The sequence below is a fragment of the Chrysemys picta genome, chromosome 19 (assembly GCF_011386835.1).
Source record: "Chrysemys picta bellii isolate R12L10 chromosome 19, ASM1138683v2, whole genome shotgun sequence".
In the NCBI taxonomy this organism is placed as follows: Eukaryota; Metazoa; Chordata; order Testudines; family Emydidae; genus Chrysemys; species Chrysemys picta.
Window position 1 is genome coordinate 5,343,093 of NC_088809.1, and position 23,706 is coordinate 5,366,798.

Below are 23,706 nucleotides of genomic sequence, written 5' to 3' on the forward strand. Positions count from 1 at the left end.
GCATAGTGGGGACATGCAGAATCGACTTGCTTAAATCAGAGGCTCAATGTTGACTTAAATAAAATCGACCTAATTTTGTAGTGTAGACATACCCTAAGATAGGAGCACATTCTCTTGCAAACAAAGAAACCAAGCACTTCTCAAATTGGCAATTTCTTTAAGTGTTCAATTGAGTAAGTACCAAAACAGCTAAAAACTAAATTCAGGCTAAATTCAGCCCTGCAGTAATTCACTGGCAGGATAGTTTTAGCCTATTATGTCTGAATGGTGAGGAGAGACAAGTAAGCAGAGAGAAGAGAATGATTTAGTTGCACAGTTAGCGTAGAGACTAATCACCAGGACATTTGTCTTTGAAAAAGTTATCTAGTTTTATGGGGCAAATGGTGATGTTTCATGTGCACATATTTAAAAGTTGCTGTTATCAATGGAACAGTAACAAATCCTGTATGCTTACAGAACATGCACCAGCCAAAAGAATTTAAACTGCATTTATTCTCTATATTCTATGCACACTACAAATCATGTATATATAATATAAAATAGATTCTCCCCTTTAAGAAAATTTGGTTACCTGATATTTGACAAAAATATAGTATTAAAGATTTGTTTTGAAAATACAAACTTTACAAAATATTAAGTACAAAACTTCCAGCAGTGGTTGGGTAATTTATATGGTAAGCATAAGATGGAGAAAGATTCCTATAGGTCTGCAGTGGACCTAAGTGGGGGAAATTCTTATGATTTTCCTCAAAATGTAATGAAAAACTGTTAATGACATAGGTCTAACACATGAAAAAAGAGGGCTCATTTCTCTGAATTATCAGGTTCAGCATTGAAGGGTCTACTCTTTGAGTGTGATGAGTAGCTCTGCAACTCCCACTCAAGTCCATAGGAGTTTTAAGATCATAGCCCACATCTCTAGCTCTTGTGTTTGGTAAAGTCATAGAAGAATAAATGCAATTTACTACAATCTGGAACACTGCAAACTATTGTAGATGTTAATGTAAAACAATGAGGGAAGCAGTTGCTGTAACTAACTGTGCAGCATTTTCAAATATTTGACCATTTCTCTGAAGTATGAAAAAAACAAAATGTTGGATTTTGAACATTAATTCTATAAAAAAAATCTTAAATTTATCTATAAAAAAGGCAGTTTTCAATGTATGCTATGTTTTAATAAACTCAGATTTTAGAACATTTGATAGTCCTTTGCTAATCTTAAACACAGTCCCTTTACCATCCACATTAAACTGCAAAACATTAATTCAAATGAATGTACACTGTAAAAAAAAGTAAAAGTATGACATGTTTTAATAAATCTGTAGATGCATAGAAGTGGCTCCATCCTTCCATTTGTTAACATGGTCTGAAATAACAGTTCTGCAGAGTGGACATGTTTTCTCTCTATTGAACCATAAAGAGATGCATTCTTCACAAAATATGTGCTGTAATGAAAAGAATGACAAGTACTTGACATTTTTTTAACGGCAAGAGCACAAAAGATCTAATATTTATTACAACCTGTTTTTCAAATCCATTTAGAATATTAATCTAGTTACTCTTCTAATAATTAATGGTTCTGCTAAACTATTCTACTTACATAATTGCATATAAACCCAAGCTAAAAATATTAAAATTGCAAACTCAAGGATTCAGATCTTAGGAAATGCCAGAAGTAAGGTTACCTGTGCAATGTTGATTCAGCCCCTCTGTGCGTAAGTATTATTATAGTATTTAATTACATGATTATATCCTATTTTTGCAGAGGACCCTTGCTCATGCAGTGCACAGAATGGATGGTGATCACTTAATGAGCAGCCATTCAATGTTTTGTTTTCTTGTTTAATGAGTCGCATTTCCTGCACACTATTTGGACTTCGCTCTGAAAACAATTATTAATTTTCTTATGGGCTTTTCTACATCACAGAGGGATTAAGGTATGAAGTATCCACTAATTTGGGGTGACCAATTTGAGACACGCAGGACCTGATTTTTAAGAGTCCTTCGCATTATACAGCACTTCGTATGTTCAAAGCAAAGCTCTGTGGCAAACACAGGGACAGAATCAAATTCTTAAGGGCAGAATTTAACTGTTTTATCCATGAGCCCATTGTTTCTATTCCTGCAATCCCCTGCCTCAGTCGCTACGCACCTTCCAACTTCTGCAACAAATAACACAGAATCCTACAGACTTTTTTTTTTTTTAAACTACATAACCCTAATTCATCCCCAGAACAGGTGCATCCTGTGCCCTGAATGAGGCAGAGGTTCTGTAGAAAAAAAATAATTTGTGAGCGGATAATTAAACAATACCACAATGCTTACACACAAGGGGGGGGCGAGGTCACATCAAGGTTGCACAGAAGTGCCATTTCCGAGCAGTGAACCTTTGACTTTGCAACATTAATAGTGTGCTTTTAACACAGAATTTTTCTGGTGTGTTACTTAAAAAAGCAATCTGAAAAAAAAAAAAAATTTCCTCATGTAGCATCATAATGACACCCAGATGGTTCATCAGGAGATCTAAAACCTTTAGGTCCACCTCACAGACCTCTGCGAATTAGAGTTAAAGGAGTAAATGATAGCAATACTAGCTTGTCTTCTTCTATATCAGGGGTCTCAAACTCAAATGACCAAGAGGGCCACATGAGGACTAGTGCATTGGCCTGAGGGCCACATCACTGACACCCACCCCTTGCTGCCCATGGCCCCGCCCCCACTCCACCCCTTCCATGAGGCCCCACCCCTGCCCCGCCTCTTCTCTGCCCCCATTCCAACCTCTTCCCCGAAGTCCTCACCCCAACTCTGCCCCCTCCCTGCCCCCAGGGGGTGCAGCAGGGGTCTCAGGACAGGGAGTTGAGGTGCAGGAGGTGTGCAGGGTACAGCAGAGGGTTGGGGGTGCAGGGTGCGGCAGGGGGCTCAGGGCAGGGAGTGAAGGAGGGGTGCAGGGTACGGCAGGGGGCTCAGGGCAGGGAATTGAGATGCAGGAGGTGTGCAGGGTACGGCAGGGGGCTGAGGGCAGGGAGTTGGGGTGTGGGGTGCAGGAGGGGTTAGGGGTGTGGGGTGCAGGAGGGGGCTCAGGGCATGGAGTGCAGGAGATGTGCAGGGTGCGGCAGGGGCTCAGGGCAGAGAGTTGGAGTGTGGGGTGCAGGAGGGTTGAGGGGTGCAGCAGGGGGTTGGGGTACAGGGTATGGTAGGGGGTTGGGGTGCAGGAGGGGTATGTGGGATATGGCAGGGGGCTCCAGACAGGAGGTTGGGGTGCAGGAAGGGTGCGGGCTCCGGCCCGGCGCTGTTTATCTAGAGTGGCTCCGGGGTGGCAGCGCTGCGCACCGTGGCCAGGGCAGGCTCCCTGCCTGCCTGCCTGCCCTGGCCCTGCTCCGTTCCAGGAAGCGGCCGGAGTCAAAGGGGCAGGGGGAAACAGCGCCATGTGCTGCTCTTGCTGCTCCTCCAGGTACCTCCCCCAAAGCTCCCATTGGCCGCGGTTCCCCGTTCCCGGCCAATGAGAGCTGCAGGGGGCGGTGCCTGGAAGCGAGAGCATGGAGCCCTCTACTCCCCCCTCTCCCGCCCTGCCCGGGGCTGTAGGGCCATAGTTCCAGCCGCTTCAGGGAGTGGCGCGGGGCTCGCGGCGCCATAGGGTAGGCAGAGGGGCGGGCGGGGGGGGGGGCATGGGGAGCTTGGCGGGCCGCAGGAAAGAACCCCGTGGGCTGCATGGCCGTGTGTTTGAGACCCCTGCTCCATATGGACCAGCACTAGAGGCGATGAAACACACCCTGTTTCATACTTATTTGCTGACACAAGAGGAATGGTGACTCCTGGGTTCCATTCCTGGCTTTGGAGGAGTGTGTCCTCTAGTGGGCACAAATTTCTGCTCATTTCCCCACCAAGTGTGGCTCCTTCTGACCTATCCCCCTCCTCTTGGTCCCAGTGCCTGTCTATTCCTTACTACTGGCTCCTCACCCAGTTCTGTTCTTGCTACCTAGTCCCAGACTCCTTTTCTCAGGCTTTTCACCCTAGTCCCACTCTCCTTCCCCAGCCATTCCCAGCTCCTTCTTATCCTAGTTCCTAATCTAATCTGTCTCTCCCTGCATATACATTGCTCATCCCCACTACCTCCCAGTCCCATTCTTAGTGTCCCTCCACTCCTTGGCCCAGTCTCTTGGCTCAAACAGTCCCAGTTCTGACTCCCATACTCTAGATCCTCAGATTTGTCTCCCCCTCTCCTCTTTCTCCTGGCCCCACTGGTTCAGTTCCAGTCTCCCCCTACCCCAGCTCCCAGTCCAAGTTTCCCCTCTCCCCCTGCCAATCTCCAGTCCCAATCTATCCTTCCACTCTAATGCCGTTCTCCTCTCTTCCCTACCCCTATGCTCCTTGTGCCAATCTACTGCCCTTGCAGGTCAAGCTCTTATCCCCCTCCCCGCCTTGCATTCAGATTAGGTGGTTCCATCCTCCATGCTGCCTGGACCAAGAAGGGGGGGTCACTGAAAGCACAGGAAAGACAGACTCCCTGTACTCAGTTCAGGTGCCCAGACACAGCCCTGGCTGCAGCAGCCCCAAGTTGCAATTGCAGGAAAAAGTCCTCCTGAGCCCTGGGCAGATTTTCACGGGGAGCGCAACAGGTACATCCCTGTCACAAAGGCAACCTCCTGACGCATTTAGCGTTTCTGCTCCAAAGCACTAGGGAGCTAGACAGCCACTAAAAGAAAAGTTCACCAGAATTTTTTTTAACAAATGTATTTTTTCTTAGCCTCATTTTCAGAAGTGGCTGGACTATTTTAGCTGAAATTTTCAAAAACAAACGAACAAACAAAAATCAGACTAAAGCAGACACCCTACATGGAAAATTTCATCCCAAATGGTTCAAGTTTTGCAAGTTAAAAGCAACTGAAAACAGGGTCTTATAATGGGAAATGTTGAGCAACCTTAACCATAGACAGTGCTACCAACCCTACCTGTACCCTACCCAACAGCAATTACTTTATTTATTAAAAAACAAAAACAAAAAAAAACCACACACACTGCAAAGCATCAGCAGTATGAAGACTTGCAAGGATTCTAGAAGTAAATGGACAGGAGTTAACTACTGCATAGACAGCGTAGTCAAGTGAGAACAAGTTGATATGCTTTTTCTACCCAAGTGTGTAGTGTCTTCAGATCTCCTAAGAAACACAGGAATTGTCATATTAAATCAGACTCATGGTCCACCTAGTTCAGTATGTTGTCTCTGACTGCAGTCAGCACTAGATGCTTTAGGGGAAGGTGCAAAAAAAAAAAAAAAAAAAAAAAAAAAACACTCCTAGTAGTTCGATATTTCTTTAGTCTTTGGAGCATGAAATTTAAACGCTTCCAAAATTTGTTAGCATCAACACTGTATATTCTTTTATCCATATAAGTGTCCAATCCCTTGTTGAATACTTGCTAGTATTAACTGTTCCCATACAATATAGTACTGACAGCTGCTGTCTTTAGCATACAATATAAAATTTCAAACCTTTAAAAAAAAAAAAAAAGTTGCAGGCAAATATACGCAAGCTAGCAAGACTTACAGGACTCTTCCATCAAAAGGGAGTTTCCCATTCACAAGCATCTACAAGTTTTTCCCATAAAGCTGTTGCTACTTTCCAACTGACACTGTCAACATCAGCTTGATTCACAAAGTTTCAGAACAAGAGCCTCCCCACATTGTAATTCTCCAATTCAAAAATCTCTTTAGAATTACCTGGCAGATGAGAAGAATAGGCTTTTGAAATTCAGCTTGGCATATTGAACAAATATCATCTGCTTCAGAACACTGTCTCTTGCTAGCTGTCACTCCATAGTGCTGTTAAAAAAAAAAAGATTTTGCAGCAGATGTTACGATCCAGAAAAAGATCAGGAAGACTGAAAGGATGTGGATAGAGGGGAAACAATTAAATCCCTGGGGCAACAGGATGTTAAGTGTTTCAATCCTTAGGGTGCTACATTGACACATACATGCTCCAGGGCAAGGTGGTATTTGGGTCTAATCTACTGAGCACACTGTGGGACTTCGGAAGTAATTTGCTACAATGGTGGCCTTCCTGCAGCAGAGTTCTGTCATGGGCTGTTACACATTGACCAGAATGAAAACACATCACTTACTGTTAAGAAAGTATTGCTTACACAGACAGCGTAAGATATTTTAGTATTAATCTAATTAAATGTCAAAAATACTCCTAAATATTCTGGTACATGCACAGCAGGCTCTAGATTAAAATTACAATAAATTTTATCAACCACCCACTATTCTAGAAAAAGAATTATTTTTTATTGTGAATGGAATATCTATTTATTCTTCAGTTATTTTGCCAAGATCTGGGTCTTACTCTTGTATATTTCAGTTAGTTAATAATGGGTAAAGGTTTGCTACTTTGCTCTTGCGGATGTGAGTCAAACAAATATTTCGCCCAGTTTTAAAATATATTCTTTACATCATACTTTATTTACATGGTATTCAAATAGTTTACCTCAAGATGCTGCTTACACAATAAAAAACTAATCACTTTTAAAGTGACTTCAGGTCGGCCCATGATCATGAAGCTGAGAAATTAAATTTTACAGTGCAAGAAACTGTAAGAAGGGAACAAACATTGGGATTACTTTGAAAGTTGAACTCCATGTAACTAAAAGAACATAATGTGATCAACTAGTACACAGGAAAAAGCTATCTTCAAAAAGAATCATTTTTGTAGAAGCCACATTTGTCATTTGGTTGTTACAGAGAATCCAATACTCACTGGTCGTGTACAAAACATCCGCAAAACCTGTCTAAAGTTTCTCAGACGTCCAAAAAGGCTCAAAAGCTGAAATTGAGAAAAGAAAAACAAAATTATGCTTAGTATTTATTTCCAAGAGCTAGATTTTCAAACTTTGTGCAGATTTTGAAGTGAAGAGCCTCAGTGCTAAAATTCCGTGCAACACTTTGCACACTTGGCCTTCAGTGTTTTACTTTTAGTCTGGTAACGAAACAATTGTAGGTGGGATTGATAGGTCTCCTTATTACTGAGTTGCCCAACACTTCCCCTTTTTAAAACCATGCTTTCGGTTGCTTATAAACTTTGCCAAATTTTAACTATTAAGTCTGAAATTTTCCATGCTGGGTGTCTGGCTCAGGCTGAACTCTTGTGTAAAATTTCAGCCTAAATGGTTGAGCTGTTCCAAAAATGAGACTAGGGTAAAATATATTGTTTTGCCCATGTTACAAAAATTCTGGTAACCTTTTCTTTGAGATGCTCTCGCACCCCCATGTTTTGGAGGAGGGACTTGAAATTTGGCAGCGAAATGTCTTTGTGTCAGGGATGTGCCTTCTGCCATCCCCATGAAAATGTATTCATATTTGGCCAAATTATTTACCTTTAAAAATTATAGTTCATGTATACTCAGTAGAGACTTCTGAGATTTTAGCAGCTAATATCTCAGAAGAGTCTGTCCTCACTGGAAAAAAATAGTAAGCGATCATGTAATTAAAGATTGTACCATAGTGCATACACACAAGGGGATCAAATTAAGGTGGCACAGGCAACTTTATATCTAGCATTGCCTAACTTGTGAGTACTTAACTTTGCAATCTTACTGTTTTTTTAACATAATGATCTTTTAATTTTGCATGTGTATAGTAAACAATAGAACACAGCTGCTGTGTTATATATAAGTTGTACCAAACCAAGATAGTTGTGGATATGCCTAGTATAAGCACAGAGTGGGATAGTGTCAAAGGGACAAAAGGGAGTTAAGTACTCGACTACACTGAAAGTCAATGGGAGTTGACACCCAACTTCCCTTTGTGACGGGGAGGTTTTAAGCCATGTTGAAGAAAAACAGATTAAGCTGACAAGTTAAAATAGTGGAATGGAAGCCCAAAGCAACAATTTTACTTAATGCAAGATTTTCCAAAAGGAGAGGGTTTCGTTAGGCAGAATTCCAGTTATCTCCCTTGGAAATTTGTTTACATACTGCCTACAAGAAGTCTACAGTAACAGTTAAGACTATTATTTGGTGCATTACTCCACATTCTGTCCACAAGTTCTTAATATTTTTTTCCACCCTAGTTCAAGTTTGGTCTTACTTTGGCAATACAAAGGCACATAGGCACTCTACAGCAAAATTACAAAAAACAAACAAACAACATAAGTCTCTAATTAACAAACAAAAAAAACCACCAACCTGATTCCCTATTATTACAAAGGCCACTCAAAAGCACAATAGTGCCATGAAGTTTGCCAAACTCAGGCTCCGGCAGACCTCCCAGACACAGCAGGTAACGGAGGGTCAGGCCCGCCACCCTGAGAATGCCCTAGTGCTTGCTGTGTTAAAGTGAAATTCAGAACTTGAACTCTCCAACAGTGAGAGCAACCCAGTGGATCTTAGCTTGAAGGACACAAAACATATATAGCCATCCTGGCATTAACAACTAGTTCAGACAGAATTCCTACTCTCACACTCAGCTGTGGCAAGCAATTTTTGGACTGTGTAAAACATCGTTAGTTTTCTTATCATCCTTCAAAGGGAGGGTGAACAGATTTAATGTCTGACCTAGCAAATTTTTATATTGATTTTGGAAGGCTGTATTTAACCAGCAAGTCAGTTCAAACTCTGGGGAATATTTCAGAATAAATTCATTTGTATGTCTACATCTCTTCTATGGTGATTAATGCAGTATAATTTTAATACATTAAAATACAGAGGAAGGATAACATTTACATACTTTTAGAATGAAGTAGAGCAACCCCAGCAATACTCCAAGACTCCACCCCAGTATATTGTCCAGCTCCCTATAGCCAATAAGGTAACGAAACCAAATTGGTATGGGGACAAACGTACGGTAATACTGGCAGAATTCTTCTAACAGCATATACCAGTAGCCCTAGGAACAACAAGAGGAATATTTAAAAATACATTTAAAACACAGATAATTTAAAGTTAATGCATCTTTTCTATATATGAACTCTCTTTTTAATATTTATCCCTCATTATATCTTAACTAGTGTCTCAACAGATCTGAAATACTGTTTGGAAACTTGAGTCATTAAAATCCCGTACATGTATGAGTTACAAAACTGCATGGTGTTACAAACAAGACAAACAAAACAAAACGGATGATCTTTGGCAAGTCGCTAGTTGACATTTGTCAACTAGCATAAAACAAATGCATAACTAGCAGGCTCTGCTCAAGAGAAGGCCAGAAAAAACAAAGGTACATAAGATCAGAATAGGGGTGTCTTTGGCAAGTAGGGTTAGCTCCGTGGTTTGAGTATTGGCCTGCTAAACCCAGGGTTGTGAGTTCAATCCCTAAGGGGACCATTTAGGGATCTGGGGCAAAAATCTGTCTGGGGATTGGTCCTGCTTTGAGCAGGGGGTTGGACTAGATGACCTCCTGAGGTCCCTTCCAACCCTGATATTCTATGAGTGCCTACCTACTTACCAGTGTTATCAGTCTTGCTTTCATAAGCATTAAAAAAGGGAAAAAGTTACAAGAAAAATCCAAACATAGAGATCAATTTTCTGTTAAAAATTGTCTGCATATATAATACTGAGAAAAACGGGGGTTAAGAAAAGGCCTTTTATTTTACAACCACATGTAAATCAGAACTCCATTCACCTCCCCCCGCAAGTTACTCTGTATTCTTTAAAAGCTCCATGCCCTCCCTTTTAAAACAGTTTTGCAATCAATTTATAAGCACCTAGAGGACAATACAATAAGAAATAACCATCATGGATTTGTCAAGAACAAATCATGCCAAACCAACCGAATTTCTATCTTTAAAAGAGTTACTGGGCCTGGTGGTTAGGGGAAAGCAGTAAATGTGACATAACTTGATTTTAGTAAGGCTTTTGATGCAGTCTCACATGACATTCTCATAACCAAACAAGGACAATGCAGTCTAGATTAAATTACTATCTAGCTGAAAGACCATACTCAAAAAATAGTTGACAATGGTTTTTCCCTTCCCCTGCATCGACAGATAATGCGCAGAGCTTTAATTAAGAAAAATGTTCCTCTAGGTGGAATTCATGAGTGGCTGATTGTACTGTAAAAGGAACTTCATGCTAAAGCTAAGTATAGATTATTTTCTTACCTTGGATTTAAAAGACATCATAAAAGAAGGCACCAAGAGAATAAAGCATTTGAAGCCCATGAAGAGGAATTTCAGAATAAAGTCTGTGATTCCCACGATCCAAAGTACCTCCCAGAAGTTCATAAAATCCACAGTAGGTTTTAAAAAGATTAAGCTACAAAAAGAAATATCTAAAATTACAAGGGTACACTCTCCAGAGGTACACACCATGAATGGACATTAGCGTACGATTTCATTTAAAATGGTACATTTAAAAAAAAAAAAAAAAAAAAGCATGTTTAGATAGTTTAATGTTTTCCTCTAGGAGGAGTGGAAAAGAGAGATCTTTTGTCATCCATGAAGCGCTCCCCATTTCGAATCCACTTTACATCTGCATTGTAACCTTCATCCTGCCATACAGGTACTTGCTCCCTTTCCCATTCTGCCAATGTTGCCCCTTAGTTAGCAGGGTTGTTGTAAACTAGTGAGAGAAGAAACTTAGAAACATGCCCTGATAGAAACTCATGGCACTGTATCCCCAGTACTCCCACACCAAGGGGTAATAGGGCTGAGAATCAAACCCAAGCTGTGCCAGTGAACCCCAGACATAGGGCCTAATCTTGCAAACCCTTCTTCACATGAGTGTTTTGCAGTAAGGCTTTGCGGGACTGGGCCCATCATTTATTTATTTATTTGTGTTAAGAGAAGCCAACTTCTTGATTCTCTTTAAAAAAAAATGCCAGGAGCAAAGATGAGGTTTTCACAAGAAATGACATTTCATTTAAAGTGAATAATATAACATAGATGTTCCGCTAATTACCTGTAATAAAGTGACTGAGAGTGAAAGGTATAATACAAGAGGAGAGATGACCCGGTTAGGAATATCAGTACCCAAGCACATTGCAACTTGGAGCACCTTTCCTGTAAGATACACATTAAAAATGTAATAGTTGTCTGTTACTTTGATTTTTTTTTAAGTCTCAAGTTAATTTCTTTCACACTCAATAAAACTAGAACTGCAGTATTTGAACACAGTCACTAGTACTAGATGCTGCTATGTTACTTTAGACCAGGAAGAAGAAGTGCAAGGGCAGATCATTGTGCTCACACAGATCTCCATGCACTTTAACGGGGTGAACGCCCAAGCAGTAACACTTCTTAAGGAAATGTTTTTGTTTAATGTTTTTTAAATGTTTAATGTTTATATATATATAAAAAACTGCTTTTCAAAGTAACAAAATTCTCAATAACCCCTGTGCCCTCATAACAGATACTCTGCATATGAAATGGTAGTCTTAACAGTTTTTAAAATACAGCTAAGAATTTCTGTCTCATAACAGCAGAAGCATTGTCGGGCATTTCGATATGGAAAGTCAGAAAAAGAGATTGTACCAATATTTTATTTTAAATTTGCAAAGTATGCTTCTCTGACAAGTGCTAAGTCAGGCTTAGAAGTGTGTAAATTTTATTGATAGCTAAAACATTTACATCTCAAAAATCCTATGATATTTATCTGTTTTGTTTACTAAATTAATATAAGATCAGTTCACATTTCACTCAAAAACTGATTCATGGAAGTCTTGGGTAATAGTTAACGTAAAAACACTTCAACTTCATTGCAACAGGCAATACTTACTCTTAGAAAAACCTGATTTACAATGCTTTTGTTTGCATACATAAAAGTTGTTAGCAGCCCAATTCCAAGAGAAATGCCTATTAGGAAAAATGGGTCAGTTATATGGAGGAAAATAAGAAACTGGATTAAAATAAAATAAGAGCAAAATAAGTTCACTTCTAGCAAATACTAGCAATAACATAATACAATTTTAACAGCTCAGGCAATCAAGCTAAAATAATTAAGCTACATTGTATATGCTAACAAAAGAAAAACAGATAAGTGATTGAAATCTCTTTTAGGAAATTTCTCCTTCCAGTGAAGAAATCAAATTAAAATAAAGCTAAAAGTAAATCAAATTATACTTCAGGCACGCTCATAAGCAGGATTGAATGCAGGAAAAAAGGGCTGGTTCCCTCATACCATACTCTGTTATACTGTACCGATTATATGCTGCATGGTCAGTTTGATACACAGAATGAAGATGTATGGAAGACTTTTGTGCAGCCACTGGAAGAGATATCTGAGCTCAGAGATGGAGCTGCCACTGTGTTCCTCTGAATCTAAGGTGGAATCTTCGGGCCCCCTCGCTTCATTGTGGGAGTGGCCATGTGAACGGCCCTGGGAACCTGACCGTATGTGCCTGAAACTGGCGTTTTCCCCAGCTTCTCCCAAGGCAGAGCTTAGCTGGATGTGAACATCTCCACTATGGTGGCAAGAGCCTTCTCCTGGCAGCCCTGCTGTATGGGCACTCTGAGTGGACGAGGGAACATCACCACTTCCTGGGGCATTGTGGAGATGACTGCAATTTGATTGCATGGCGTTGAATGTATCTCTCTCTGGTCCAGATTCTTTTGTCTCACTGCTATGTCTCCTAAAGGGGGGGGAAAAGCCATGTTTAAAGGAGCAGTGTTCCATTTAGTTAGGAAAAGAGAATTGTCTCTCTGAAATACACAGCCTTTTGGCCATCCTGATGATCATTCAGTGATGTATACTGTAACCCTCAATGGGCTGCCAAACATACAGTCTGGAACAGCCAAAGCTACACAGAAAATTAGAAAGCACCCATCTGAATAGGAGGAGACAGAGGCACTAGCTTGTGTAGCAGAAGTTTTAACACGATATATAAATTTACAGAAAAAGGTTGGGAACCATCATGAGATTATAGAAGGAAATAATAAAGGTGGGGGATGGGAACTACACAATTAAGCATCCATAAAATGGCATATATTTAGACACAGACAAGTCTAATCAAAATCCAGTGAGTACTGAAAACTGAGTGCCATTATGGGATTACCAGACAAGATTATCCTGTCTGGGGAAGTGAGTGGAACCAGGTTAATCCACTTTTAAAAGGCACTGGGAAGAGCATGGACCATATGGGGGCTTTGCATAGGCAATGTAATCCTGGGAGGGAGAAGAAAGCAGGAAATAAAGAGCTAATATGTGGGACTGGATTAGGGCTGGTAGAGAATCTAGGTCCAAAGGCAATTGCAGACAGTAAAGAGTGGTCTAATGGTTAGAGCAAGAGATCTGGGTTTTATTCCCAGTGCTGTCATTTACTCACTGTGTCCCTTGGCAATTCATTTCACTTCTGTGCCTCAGTCTCCCCATCTGTCAAATGGGTATAATAGTTCTTATATACATCCTAGGAATGGTGTATTGTTTCATTAGATATTCTTTGGAAAGTGTTTTGAGATTACTGGATTAAGATAGCACGGAAGTGCAAAGTATTTTTACAATATTTATCTGGTAGCAAACACTACAGTTGTTGTTTAGTTGGGATTTCACTATAAACCCTTTTCAGTTGCTCACCATTTTCTCAAAAATGTTTCTTTTGTTGGACATGTAGGGAAGTTTGAGTAAAATCTATTGACCTATTTTTCAGTTATGCAAGCATGAAAAACATACAATCTGAACTGCAAGAAAACCTCAATTTGCTATTTGTGCACATATCTACATTAGCAAAGACTTAACATTTGAAACAAAACTGGATTCTGCTAATTTGTAAAAAAAAATTGGGTTATTAGCATTTAAGAAAAACTACATGCATAGTAAAACTTCTCACTAACATTCAGAGCTATTACGGATATATTATCTGTTGTCCTACGATCATATTGTAGGCCTCGGTCTTGCAAAAACTCATGTACTGTACTTAGTGTGTGTGAGTAATCCAAAGATCTGAAGTCAACAAGACCACTGAGTGTATGAATAAAGTTTCTCATGCGTGGGTTTACAGGATCAGGCCCTTAATATTTATGTTGCTAAAACTGATTAATGTAATTAGCATTCTTGATTTGGTGGTTTCTGACCTGCTCCTGCAAAAACTACCAGGACAAAGTAGTTCCTATATTGTAAGTAATTCCATTGGTTTAATAGAGCACTACGCTTAGTAGTAAGGCTTTGCAGAATCAGCCCATGGCAGTTTACCTGTTTAGAGAACTTTAAAAATAACTGCATTTATTATTAAATCATACTATAAAACACATATAATGCATAATTTGGCTGACTTAATATTACTATGAGAATTCTTTTCATTTCCTAATTTAAGTGTTTAATAGGCACCCTAATGTTATATATATATTAACAAACATTTTGTATTTTAATTAATAGATCTTAAATCTACTCTCTGAACACTGACCGAAACATATTTTTTTAAAATTCCCTTTAATTTTACTTTTTCAACATGTCGGCTCCTCCTACTCAGGCCTGAGTTTATGGGATGCTCCCAGGTTTATCAGAAATGGTGTCCTGCAAACAGGTTCTGAAGCCACCTGTCTAGTCTGCAAAACATCTATCTGTCACAGAGTGGTGATGACCTGGCCTGACACCATCACATCAGAATGTCACCCTGCTGCTCTGGGATGGCACCACTGCTGAGTTCCTCCCAAGGCAAAGACACTGATGCCAGGTAAATACTGTCATGAACAAAAGAGCACCCAGAGGAGCACCAATCCCTGCTTTCCCTTCCCAGCAGGGACAGAGAGGGGCTGAGATACACACCCTCCTGTGCCAACCTAGGTGAACGTGGGTGGGCAGCACCAGTCAGTGAGAGGTAAATGCCCCCTTTCATCTCCACCCAGGGGTGGGAGTGGGGCAGACAGTAAGGGGCTAATTCCCCTTCCACCTTCCTCCCCTAGCAAGGGGGCCAGGGGAGAGAGGGCAGACAGGGAGGGGCAAATGCATTGCACGGAGGGGGGGGGGGACAAATTCCCCCCAATGCCATTTGAACCCCAGCTAAGGCAGCGGGGGTGGGGATAAACTGTGAGGGGCAACACCCTCCCCTTTCCATTTCCACCCTGGCACTAGACAGCGAGGGCCCAATCCCCGTCTACACGGCCCGAGGACAGAGCCCGGGGCAGATCCGCCGTAGCGCAGGGAAGGGGCGGAGCCAGAGGGGCAAGTCCCCCCGGCCCCGCAGCCTTACCTCTCATAACGCGGCCGGGGCTCCGTGCCCAGCCCTGTTGCCCGGACCGCGGCCTCCCAAGGCCTCCATCGCTGACGCCTGGGCTAAATTGGGGGCGGGGGAAGAAGCCGCAGCAACTACCGGCTGTGGGAAGAGGAGGAGCTGGAGGAGGAAGGCCCGGAGCTGTTTGTCGCCATAGCAACAAGGCTCAGGCCCTGCGTCCAGCGCGCAGCCGAGCCCGCGGGGGCGGGGGAGGCAGATGGTGAGGAGGGGGCAAGGGGGAGTTGTGGGGCGGAGGCCGGGGTGGGGGAGAGCCGTTTGAGAGCCGTGAGGGGTCGGGGGAGGAAGGAAGGAGAGGAGCTGGGGCGTGAGCAGTTTGAGCGGTGGCAGTCAGGGCGTGAGGAAGATTGGGTGGGGGTCGGGGGTTGAGAAGAGAGGGCAGGAAAGGAAGGGGGCCGCCCGTGGGCCGAGGGGAGAGATGGAGGAAGGCGAGGAGCAGGGATTTGGAGGGTGCTGTCTGCAGGTGCTAGTGAGTTGAAGGTAGGGTGAGCAGATAACAAGTGTGAAAAAAAGAGACGGGGTGGGGGGTAATAGGAGCCTATATAAGAAAAAGACCCCCAAATCAGGACTGGCCCTATAAAATCAGGACATCTGGTCACCCTAGTTGAAGGTGCTGGGGGTGGATTTTGATGAAGCTGGTAGGTGCCCTATGAGGGTGAATGTGGCAGTGGGGGCCACGGATGAGGGGGCGAACGGTAGGAGTGAAGTTGGAGAGTTATGACTCAAATTACCTGGATATTGGGAGTGAGGTGTGGCCTAAGAGCACAACTGAGAAGCAGGAGTCGTGATTTCTGCTCTGCCCCCGCCTGAATTTAACCACTTAACCCCTAGTTTTCTCTGTAAAATGTGGCAATGCCTACTGATGGGTAAATTAATGTTTGTCCAGTGCTTTGAATCAGAGCACTATATGTGCAAAGTATTATGATTTTTTTATTATTATTAATAGGGTTAAACTCTCGTTTGAAGCTCTTTAAATGTTTAAATAGTTATTGGGGTTTGTACTGTGGTGGTGGGGTTCAGATTTTTGTGATTTGGATCTTTGAAGGATGGTCCAGTTAGGGTTAGGGTGCCAGCCTGGGATTCAGCAGATCTGGAGTCAATTGCCAGCTCTGCCACAGACTTCCTTTATGATCTTGGGCAAGTCACTTAGTGCTTGTGTACACAGGGAGTTATTCTGGAATAGCTGTTCCTGATTAACTCCATGTGTGGATGTTCTTATTTCAGAATAAAAGCATCTGCACATGGAGTTAATCAAGAATCTGCTTTAAATTCACATTACAGATTTATTTTCATGTGTAGACTAACTCTTAGTCTCTCTTTCTGTGCCTCATTTCCCCATCTGTAAATTGAGTGATGATAATACTTCCCTGTCTCACAGAGGTGTTGTGAAGATAAAAACATTAAAGATTGTAATATGCTTAGATACTATGGTAATGGAGGCCACATAAGTATCTGAAAGAGAGAGATAAAGGCATTTGAGTTGGTACCTAATGCTATTTTGATTTAAAAAAAAAATCAAAATAGCATTAGGTACCAACTCAAATGCCAGAAAGATATAAAATGAACATGGCACACATTAAATGGATTAAAAGTTGGCTAACTGATAGGTCTCAACATGTATTTGTAAATGGGGAATCATCTTAGTATGGCTGTGTTTCTAGTGGGGTCCCTCAGGGACTGGTTCTTGGCCCTATGTTATTTAACATTTTATTAATGACCTGGAAGAAAGCATAAAATTATCACCGATAAAGAGTGCAAATTGGGGGAATGGTAAATAATAAAGAGGACAGATCACTGATACTGAGTGATCTGGATCACTTGGTAAACTGAGTGCAATACTGTTTTCACTTTGACAATTAAAGCAGAAATTAAGGTGTGCATCTTGCAAAGTGACCTCTGTGGGCACACCCCTTTGTCCATGTGGTGCATCCCTGAAGGACTGGGGCCTACAGTGATTAATACATATCGATCCTGAATTCCAGGTCCCTATTTTAAAAATAAATGTTTCTCAGTTGTAAAAGTGCAACATAATAGAAATGTAATATGTTGGTTTTATATGCAAAACTATTACAGAGAAAATGCTTTTGGATCTGAGAACGTGTCTCTCAGTTTTCAGCCCAAGGGGACTTTTTTATACAAAAGTTTATAAAAACTTTTAAATTAATTATTTCAGTACAACTTAAAGACAGAACCCTAATTCAGTAGCTCCTCTCTCGTTTCTCTTAATTAAAGCCCCAATCCTTCTGACTCATACTTAACTTTAAACAGTGAATTATCCTATTGACTTCAATGAGATACACAGTGTGTAAAGTTAAGCACATGTATTAATCTTTGTAGGATCAGGGCCTGAGTCATTAAAATAATAGAGTAGGTGCTATTTAAAAGCTTCAGCATTTATATCTCCTTGTGGTAATTGAGAATAATATATATGGTACTGCAGTTAGTGCAGAACAGTAAATGCTGAATTTTAAATTGCACTCATTGTACTAATGGTACTTTTATGTATATAAATACTTTACAACCTAAAAGTGTACACAGATATTAATGTATTCATCTGTCATTAATCTGCCATTACTTAGTGATATAGTCTATACAACATTCTTACCTGAACGAGAGTGTCTTTTAGTACACTATGCCCCATTTAAGCACCTGAGGCTTGATTTTAAATGGTGCTGAGCACCCACAGATCCCATTGAGTTTTGGCTGGTCAACACTTGTGAAAATCACATCCTTCAATGTGGACTTTGCATAGGGCCTTGTGTGGTATGGATTGGGAGGGGGAAATTATCCCAAATCCTGAGAAGTCTTCTAGAAGCTATGGGCCAGTTCCTATTGAAGTTTAATGGAGATTTGCTTCAACATGAATTTGGACAAAAGAGTAAATGATTTATAAAATTGTACAAAGGTGCTAATGTAAGTTAGTGATGCTACAGGAACTCTGTGTCTTTATTGGTCTGATCTTGTACGTCCTCCATACACTGGACTTCTAGTGGGAATTCAGTATGGATTGAGCACTGTGCACCCAGCTCCTCTGTAATTTCTGTTACTATTGAAATATGTCATTTAGTTCAGAATAAAAAGTTTTAAATGGCTGCTGGAATGATGGATTGGAAAAATGTCATCACGGAGAAGAAATAACTTCCTTAAATAATATTTCTAGCTAGATTGTAACATATATGTTAATGATTTTCCCTGACTGAGGTTTTTCAGCATCATATAATTAAGAAGTTCTGCATAAAGCTGACGAGCACATAAGGAAATCTGTGTCTGATGAAAATATCACATGAAATGGATAAAGTTGGAGGAACATCTGGACATGCAAGGATAAGATTATGTAGAAACCATCAGACTTTGGATGTATCTTGGTTAAATTCTAGCCTACAAGAGACATTATTACCAGGAAAACCATGGCATAAGGTAAAGTGTTTGTTTGCAAAATATGCATCTATTAATAATGATTTAAATACATGTGGATGTCATCTTTTCAATTTTTGAGCTGTCCTTGTTCCTATTGCTTTGCTTATATGACATTTAGTGTGGAGGGTATTAAAACAACAACTGTTGTTTTTGAATATGCAAGTAGGTAAATATTCTAATGAATATTTCAGTTAGATAGTCAAGAAGTTTATTACTCTACTTGAAAGTTAGGACAAAAGTCATGCATCAGAATGTTATTCAACTGTTCACATTAGCTTTCCCACAATAAATTCTCTAAAGGCAGTGTGTTTACACAAAAACAGAAATTCCCCTCCCCCTAAAAACAGCTAAAGAAACTCTTGACACATATGAGGCAAGGGGAAGATTACAATCTTCCAGACTGTTTGCGTTCTGTAACTTTAGTTTCACTTATATCATGGACAAGGCATGTTATAAATACCTGGACAGATGGACATATTTGAACAGAATGCTAGCATAAACATCAGACCAAATTCATACTTTCACCAGATCTGAGTTTGCCCCATAATTCTTTCATAATTCTGAAATACAATTTAATAAAAAATTGTCAGAGTATTTTGCTTTCTTATGGGTTTTCTGATATTCAGACTTAACTTTTCTTTGCTTAATAAAATTTCATTACTTGTAGGTAAACCCTAAAGCATTCCTTCCTTTCATAGTGTTTATATAGTTCAAAGTTTTGTTCAATTACACCTCTACCCCAATATAACGTGATCCGATATAACACGGTAAAGCAGTGCTCTGGGGGGGCTGCGCACTCCGGTGGATCAAAGCAAGTTTGATATAACGTGGTTTCACCTATAACACGGTAAAAAATTTTGGCTCCCGAGGACAGCGTTATATCGAGGTAGAGGTATATTATATTCTTCCCTCTTCCCCTTTTTTATCATAATCTCTAAGAATTGTTGTCAGTAATCATCTTGAAATCTTTATTTGTTTTGAGTTATAAAACAGAATCAACGCAGATTTCCCCCCCCCCCCATTTTAACCTGCTATGTAAAAGAAAATACACCTACAAACAAAATGCATTGTTTAGTTTTGAATCCACAAATAGGGAAGTCAAATAATCTGAATGGCATCAATTTTATTTAGAGCATAGGGCCCAATGTTGCAATACCTTACACAGTAAGTGGGTCCTCTGGGATTCCACCATTTATTTTCCTTTTCCATCCTTCTCTCAAAATTCTCTTATTGCAATGACCTTCCATGCCACTAAGGAGGGCTGGAATCATCTGCCTTTGGTGATTGTCAGTATTGCTCCATGTGTCACACAGAGGATTCTGCTGAGGAACAAGGTAAGTTGCTTGCATTGCCTCAGGGAAGGAGCAGTCTGCTGCCTCAGATTGTTCTAGCCCAATAGCAGAAAGATGAGCTTGGGATCCAAGACTGGGATTGTTCTGCATGGCAACATGTTGAAATAAAATGAGACCTCTGGATCAGCCACATTAAGATGAAAGATTGCTCCTTAAAGAACTTCAGGTGATGTCCAGATACTACAGTGCAGGGTGCATTAAAAGTCAATAGTAAGCCTGAATTAAAGTATGAAGAATTTCTGGAATTACAGTATGTTAAAATATTTACTGAGACAAGATGGGTGAGGTAACATCTTTTATTGGACTAACTTTTGTGGGTGAAAGAGACAAGCTATTGACCTACAAAAGTTGATCCAATAAAAAACGTTATTCACCCACCTAGTCTCTCTATTATTGTGGGACCAACGCAGCTACAACAACACTGCAAACTGAATATTTACTGTCATTTATTTCTCCTTTAGGTTTTAGACAAACTTGGAGCTGCTCTTGCTGATGACGTGAAGCACCAACTAAGAAATCCTAAACAACGACAAATGGTTTTCTGTCTTCTTGGCCAGCATTTTGTTAAAAAATATTTTAATGAGTGTCCTAATCAACCTAGTCTACTAGTAAGTGAGTTATGGGAGCTATGAGCCTACAGCAACATAACGTGAACATGTACAAATCTGTTGTTGTCATAAAAATAAAGTGGATTATTTTGTTCTCAGTTATAAAATTGTACTTAAAAATTTTTCAGTATAGTTAATTGATCTGAAATAAGATTAAAATGTTATATATCTTTTACCTTGTATCTAACAGGCTTTCAAGTATTTTTTTCTCCTCTCAGGAAACTTGAAAAGAAAACAAGATGATGGGTGTATATGTGAGGGTTTTCTCATTTGGAGCTATGGTTCAAGTCCAGATTCAGTGAGATATCAAACTCATATAAGGATAGATTCTGTAGTCCTAACTCAGCAAAACTTTCATTGACATTATGGGAATTTTGTATGAGTTAGGATTGTAGGATCTAGCCCTTTGAGCAGACTCTTCTTAGAACGGAATTCATGTGGTAGCAGACTTGACAGGTTTGGAAGCATTTGTGCGTGACAAGGATGATGGGAGTATTCAGTTCTTCATTATGGAAGCTGATGACTGAATGTAGGAGGATGGTAGTGTGGCTGCTGTCCTGTTGTGTATACAGTTCTGTATAAAATCCTGAGGACCTTATTCAGGCAAAAATGTCATTAACTTAATGGAAATTTCGCCTGTGAACTGAGCAAGGAGCTCAGGATTTTGTTCCATATCTTTAAAATCTTCTTAAGCATTGATTGTCTGGCTACTAGAATCTTTTGTTGCCAAAGCAGTAGAGTGTTTTTAAATCTGGGAATTTCTTGCCCACATTAAGAGTAGCCTGAACCAAGCTTAGTCTGTGTGGTATCTTTACCCTAGGATAAGGTTATTTCCCTTAATAAGAGTATCCTGATAACAGGACTTGCTACTGTGGGAATTTATTATTCCCCAGTAAGAATATCTTGGGACAAGAGCACTCCCTAAAATCATTGTCTTTGTGAGAAAGTTACTACAGATTTTCTTTAGGGAAAAGTTACTCCTCTTTGAAAAAAATGTTCCCCCGTCTTAAACATCTAACTTTAAGCCACAAAAAGTAGGAAGGCAGAACTTTTAACTACTTTGTGCCTTATTTACTTTGTTTTTTTGTTTTGTTTTTTTTTAAATCAGAACCAAAATAGAAGACCTCACTACACTACACTTCTGAACATCCCTTAATAAAATCACAAAACAATGTATTAGTTTTCAGAGTTAAGTACTTCATCACTTGTTTTTCAAATTAGGCTTTTGCTATCTCTAAGGAAGAAGTTCATTACTATTTTGAAGTCCAGTGCATTTGTTTTTGCAAGAAATATTTTATAGAGGTGTTTCAGATCCACTGCTTCTGTCAGCAGCAACTTGCCATGTATCCTTCTTTAACTGGGGGTTAGAGGACAAAGATAGGCAAGGAGGTAATGGCAGTGTGACTTCATGCGCCATGATACCAAAGGAAGCGAGGATGTAGGGAGTAATGGAGGGGTTAGATCTCTGTGTGATTGCCCTGGGATCCATTAAACTTTTTGACAAATCTCAGAACATCCATCTTGTTCAAGGGTTTTCCCCTCCATTGGTCCTACAAACCACAACCTGGAATGATGCTTCAGGAACTCCATGAATTGTAATTCAGAGCTTCTTGTATTACTTTTCACCTCCTATGTCTTTTTCCATTGGTGGATATATCCAGCCTTGGAGTTTAACATTTGAGAGTAAGGCAGAGTAAAACTGGTACATGAAGAAGAAGTGTGTCGTATAGCAAAGGAACGTAATCGCAAGCATAAAGGTACTGAGAAGTAAGCATGACTCTGGGTCTTCTTTCTGAAAAATAAGATATTCCTTCAAGTAAACCTTTCTCCAAGATAAAGATATTTAGAAGTAAGTTTGACTCAAAATAATTTTACTGAGGAATAAAATTCTTGAATTTCTATATTCACTGGCACCAGACCTTCCTCTCAGTGACTGACATAAGGCACTGCTCACTGGCAAATTTTCTCTACTAAAACTTCCTTCCCTAATGTGATAATCAACAGTCTTGGCCCTGGCAGCAAAAAATGACAAGAACTGTTTATAAAAGATGTTATGTTCTTGTGATAACCCAAACCTTCTGTACCTAGTCTTCCACAAACATGAATGAGATAGATCAGAAGAAGTTGGAAGAAGATACAAGGATTTGGCTGAAGCAACAGTGCTTAAAAGCTGCAGAACGCATTAGCTGTCAGTTCAGACTTGGTGAGTTAAGATATACTGTCTGTGCCATATATATGTGGAAACAAGCTTGGGCAATAAAAACAACTGCCACTATCTGCAAATCTTACTGTTACAGCTAAATCTTTGTCTACAAAAGTATTAAACAAAAGATTTGAGAGACTCCAATCAACCCACCTACTCTTTTTATGAATGAACAAGAATTGATTGCACCACAGAAATAATGGGTCAGGTTCTGGTTCCTTCTCTGGCTGCTTTTGCATCATTTTGGTTGAGCAAAGCAGCTGTAAAGCAAGCAGATCTGGCCTCCTAAGGATTCTCCTACACTTGTAAATCCTTGGGAGGACTGTAGCATCTCTTATGCCAAACATCCTGCTATCTCCCAATGCATGGGTCTTTCCTATAGGAACGGGGCATCGCCAATGTGTCCCTCCACTCCATTGATTCCTGGGTGCCAGTATGGCTCTTTGGAACAGTGGGTTGCTGGATGTAAGTGAGAGCAGTCCTTTGTCAGCTCTAATTTATGCTGAGAAATGGCCCAGTCCCTGGTTGGCCCAGGATCTAGGGATTGTAATGACGAATAGTACCTATATCTGATACCATACTTTTCATTGTACTTTTTTTCATAGCTCTCAAAGCATTTGACAAAGGCAATAAGTATCGTTATCCCCATCTTTTCAGATAAAATGCCACCTGAAAGCAAGCTGTCTTTACCCCTCCTTCACTCTTGCACCAAATACAGATTTGCCAAATGGAAGGACGTGGGCTAAATAGGTCAAATTTATCCCTGATGTCATTCCACTGAAGTTGGGGGAGTTAACACCATGGATGAATTTGACCTGCGGTTTAATTTGTTACTACATATGTCTCTCACATAACTGTCACTGTTACCAAGCTAGCTGCACTTCTGACTCCATCCTGATCTCTGAGTTCATCCCCTCTCACATCTCATGCCTTGAGCTGTCATGTGTCTTGGGAGGGAATCACCCAATTCTCCCA

The 23,706-nt window shown here is 40.4% G+C and overlaps 2 protein-coding genes across 9 annotated transcripts in view; one reads left to right on the forward strand and one right to left on the reverse strand.

The window, feature by feature from the left end:
* Positions 1-1,153: 1,153 nt before the first annotated feature.
* Positions 1,154-15,252, reverse strand: RNFT1 (ring finger protein, transmembrane 1). Of its 2 annotated transcripts, XM_005298793.5 has the most exons (10): positions 15,113-15,251; positions 13,253-13,299; positions 12,129-12,559; positions 11,707-11,783; positions 10,891-10,991; positions 10,092-10,245; positions 8,720-8,878; positions 6,753-6,818; positions 5,717-5,818; positions 1,154-1,445 (listed from the first exon to the last, which is right to left on the reverse strand). In XM_005298793.5, the coding sequence occupies exons 2-10, from the start codon at positions 13,297-13,299 to the stop codon at positions 1,311-1,313; spliced, it is 1,272 nt and encodes a 423-aa protein (XP_005298850.1). In that variant the 5' UTR covers positions 15,113-15,251; the 3' UTR covers positions 1,154-1,310. The 2 variants fall into 2 exon arrangements, with proteins under 2 accessions (XP_005298850.1, XP_005298851.1); XM_005298794.5 differs by lacking the exon at positions 13,253-13,299 and having other exon boundaries at positions 15,113-15,252.
* Positions 14,417-23,706, forward strand: part of LOC101953725 (uncharacterized) — a 39,367-nt gene continuing 30,077 nt past the window's right edge. For 2 of the 7 annotated variants that reach the window (XR_010593969.1, XM_042857906.2), the window contains exons 1-4: positions 15,215-15,353; positions 18,353-18,568; positions 20,382-20,528; positions 22,617-22,731. Coding sequence is in view for 5 of the 7 variants with exons in the window: in XM_042857906.2 (XP_042713840.2) it covers positions 18,422-18,568; positions 20,382-20,528; positions 22,617-22,731 (409 nt within the window). In the remaining 2 variants the exon portion in view is untranslated. The other 5 variants (XM_042857904.2, XM_065573524.1, XM_042857902.2 and 2 more) reach the window with 5 other exon arrangements.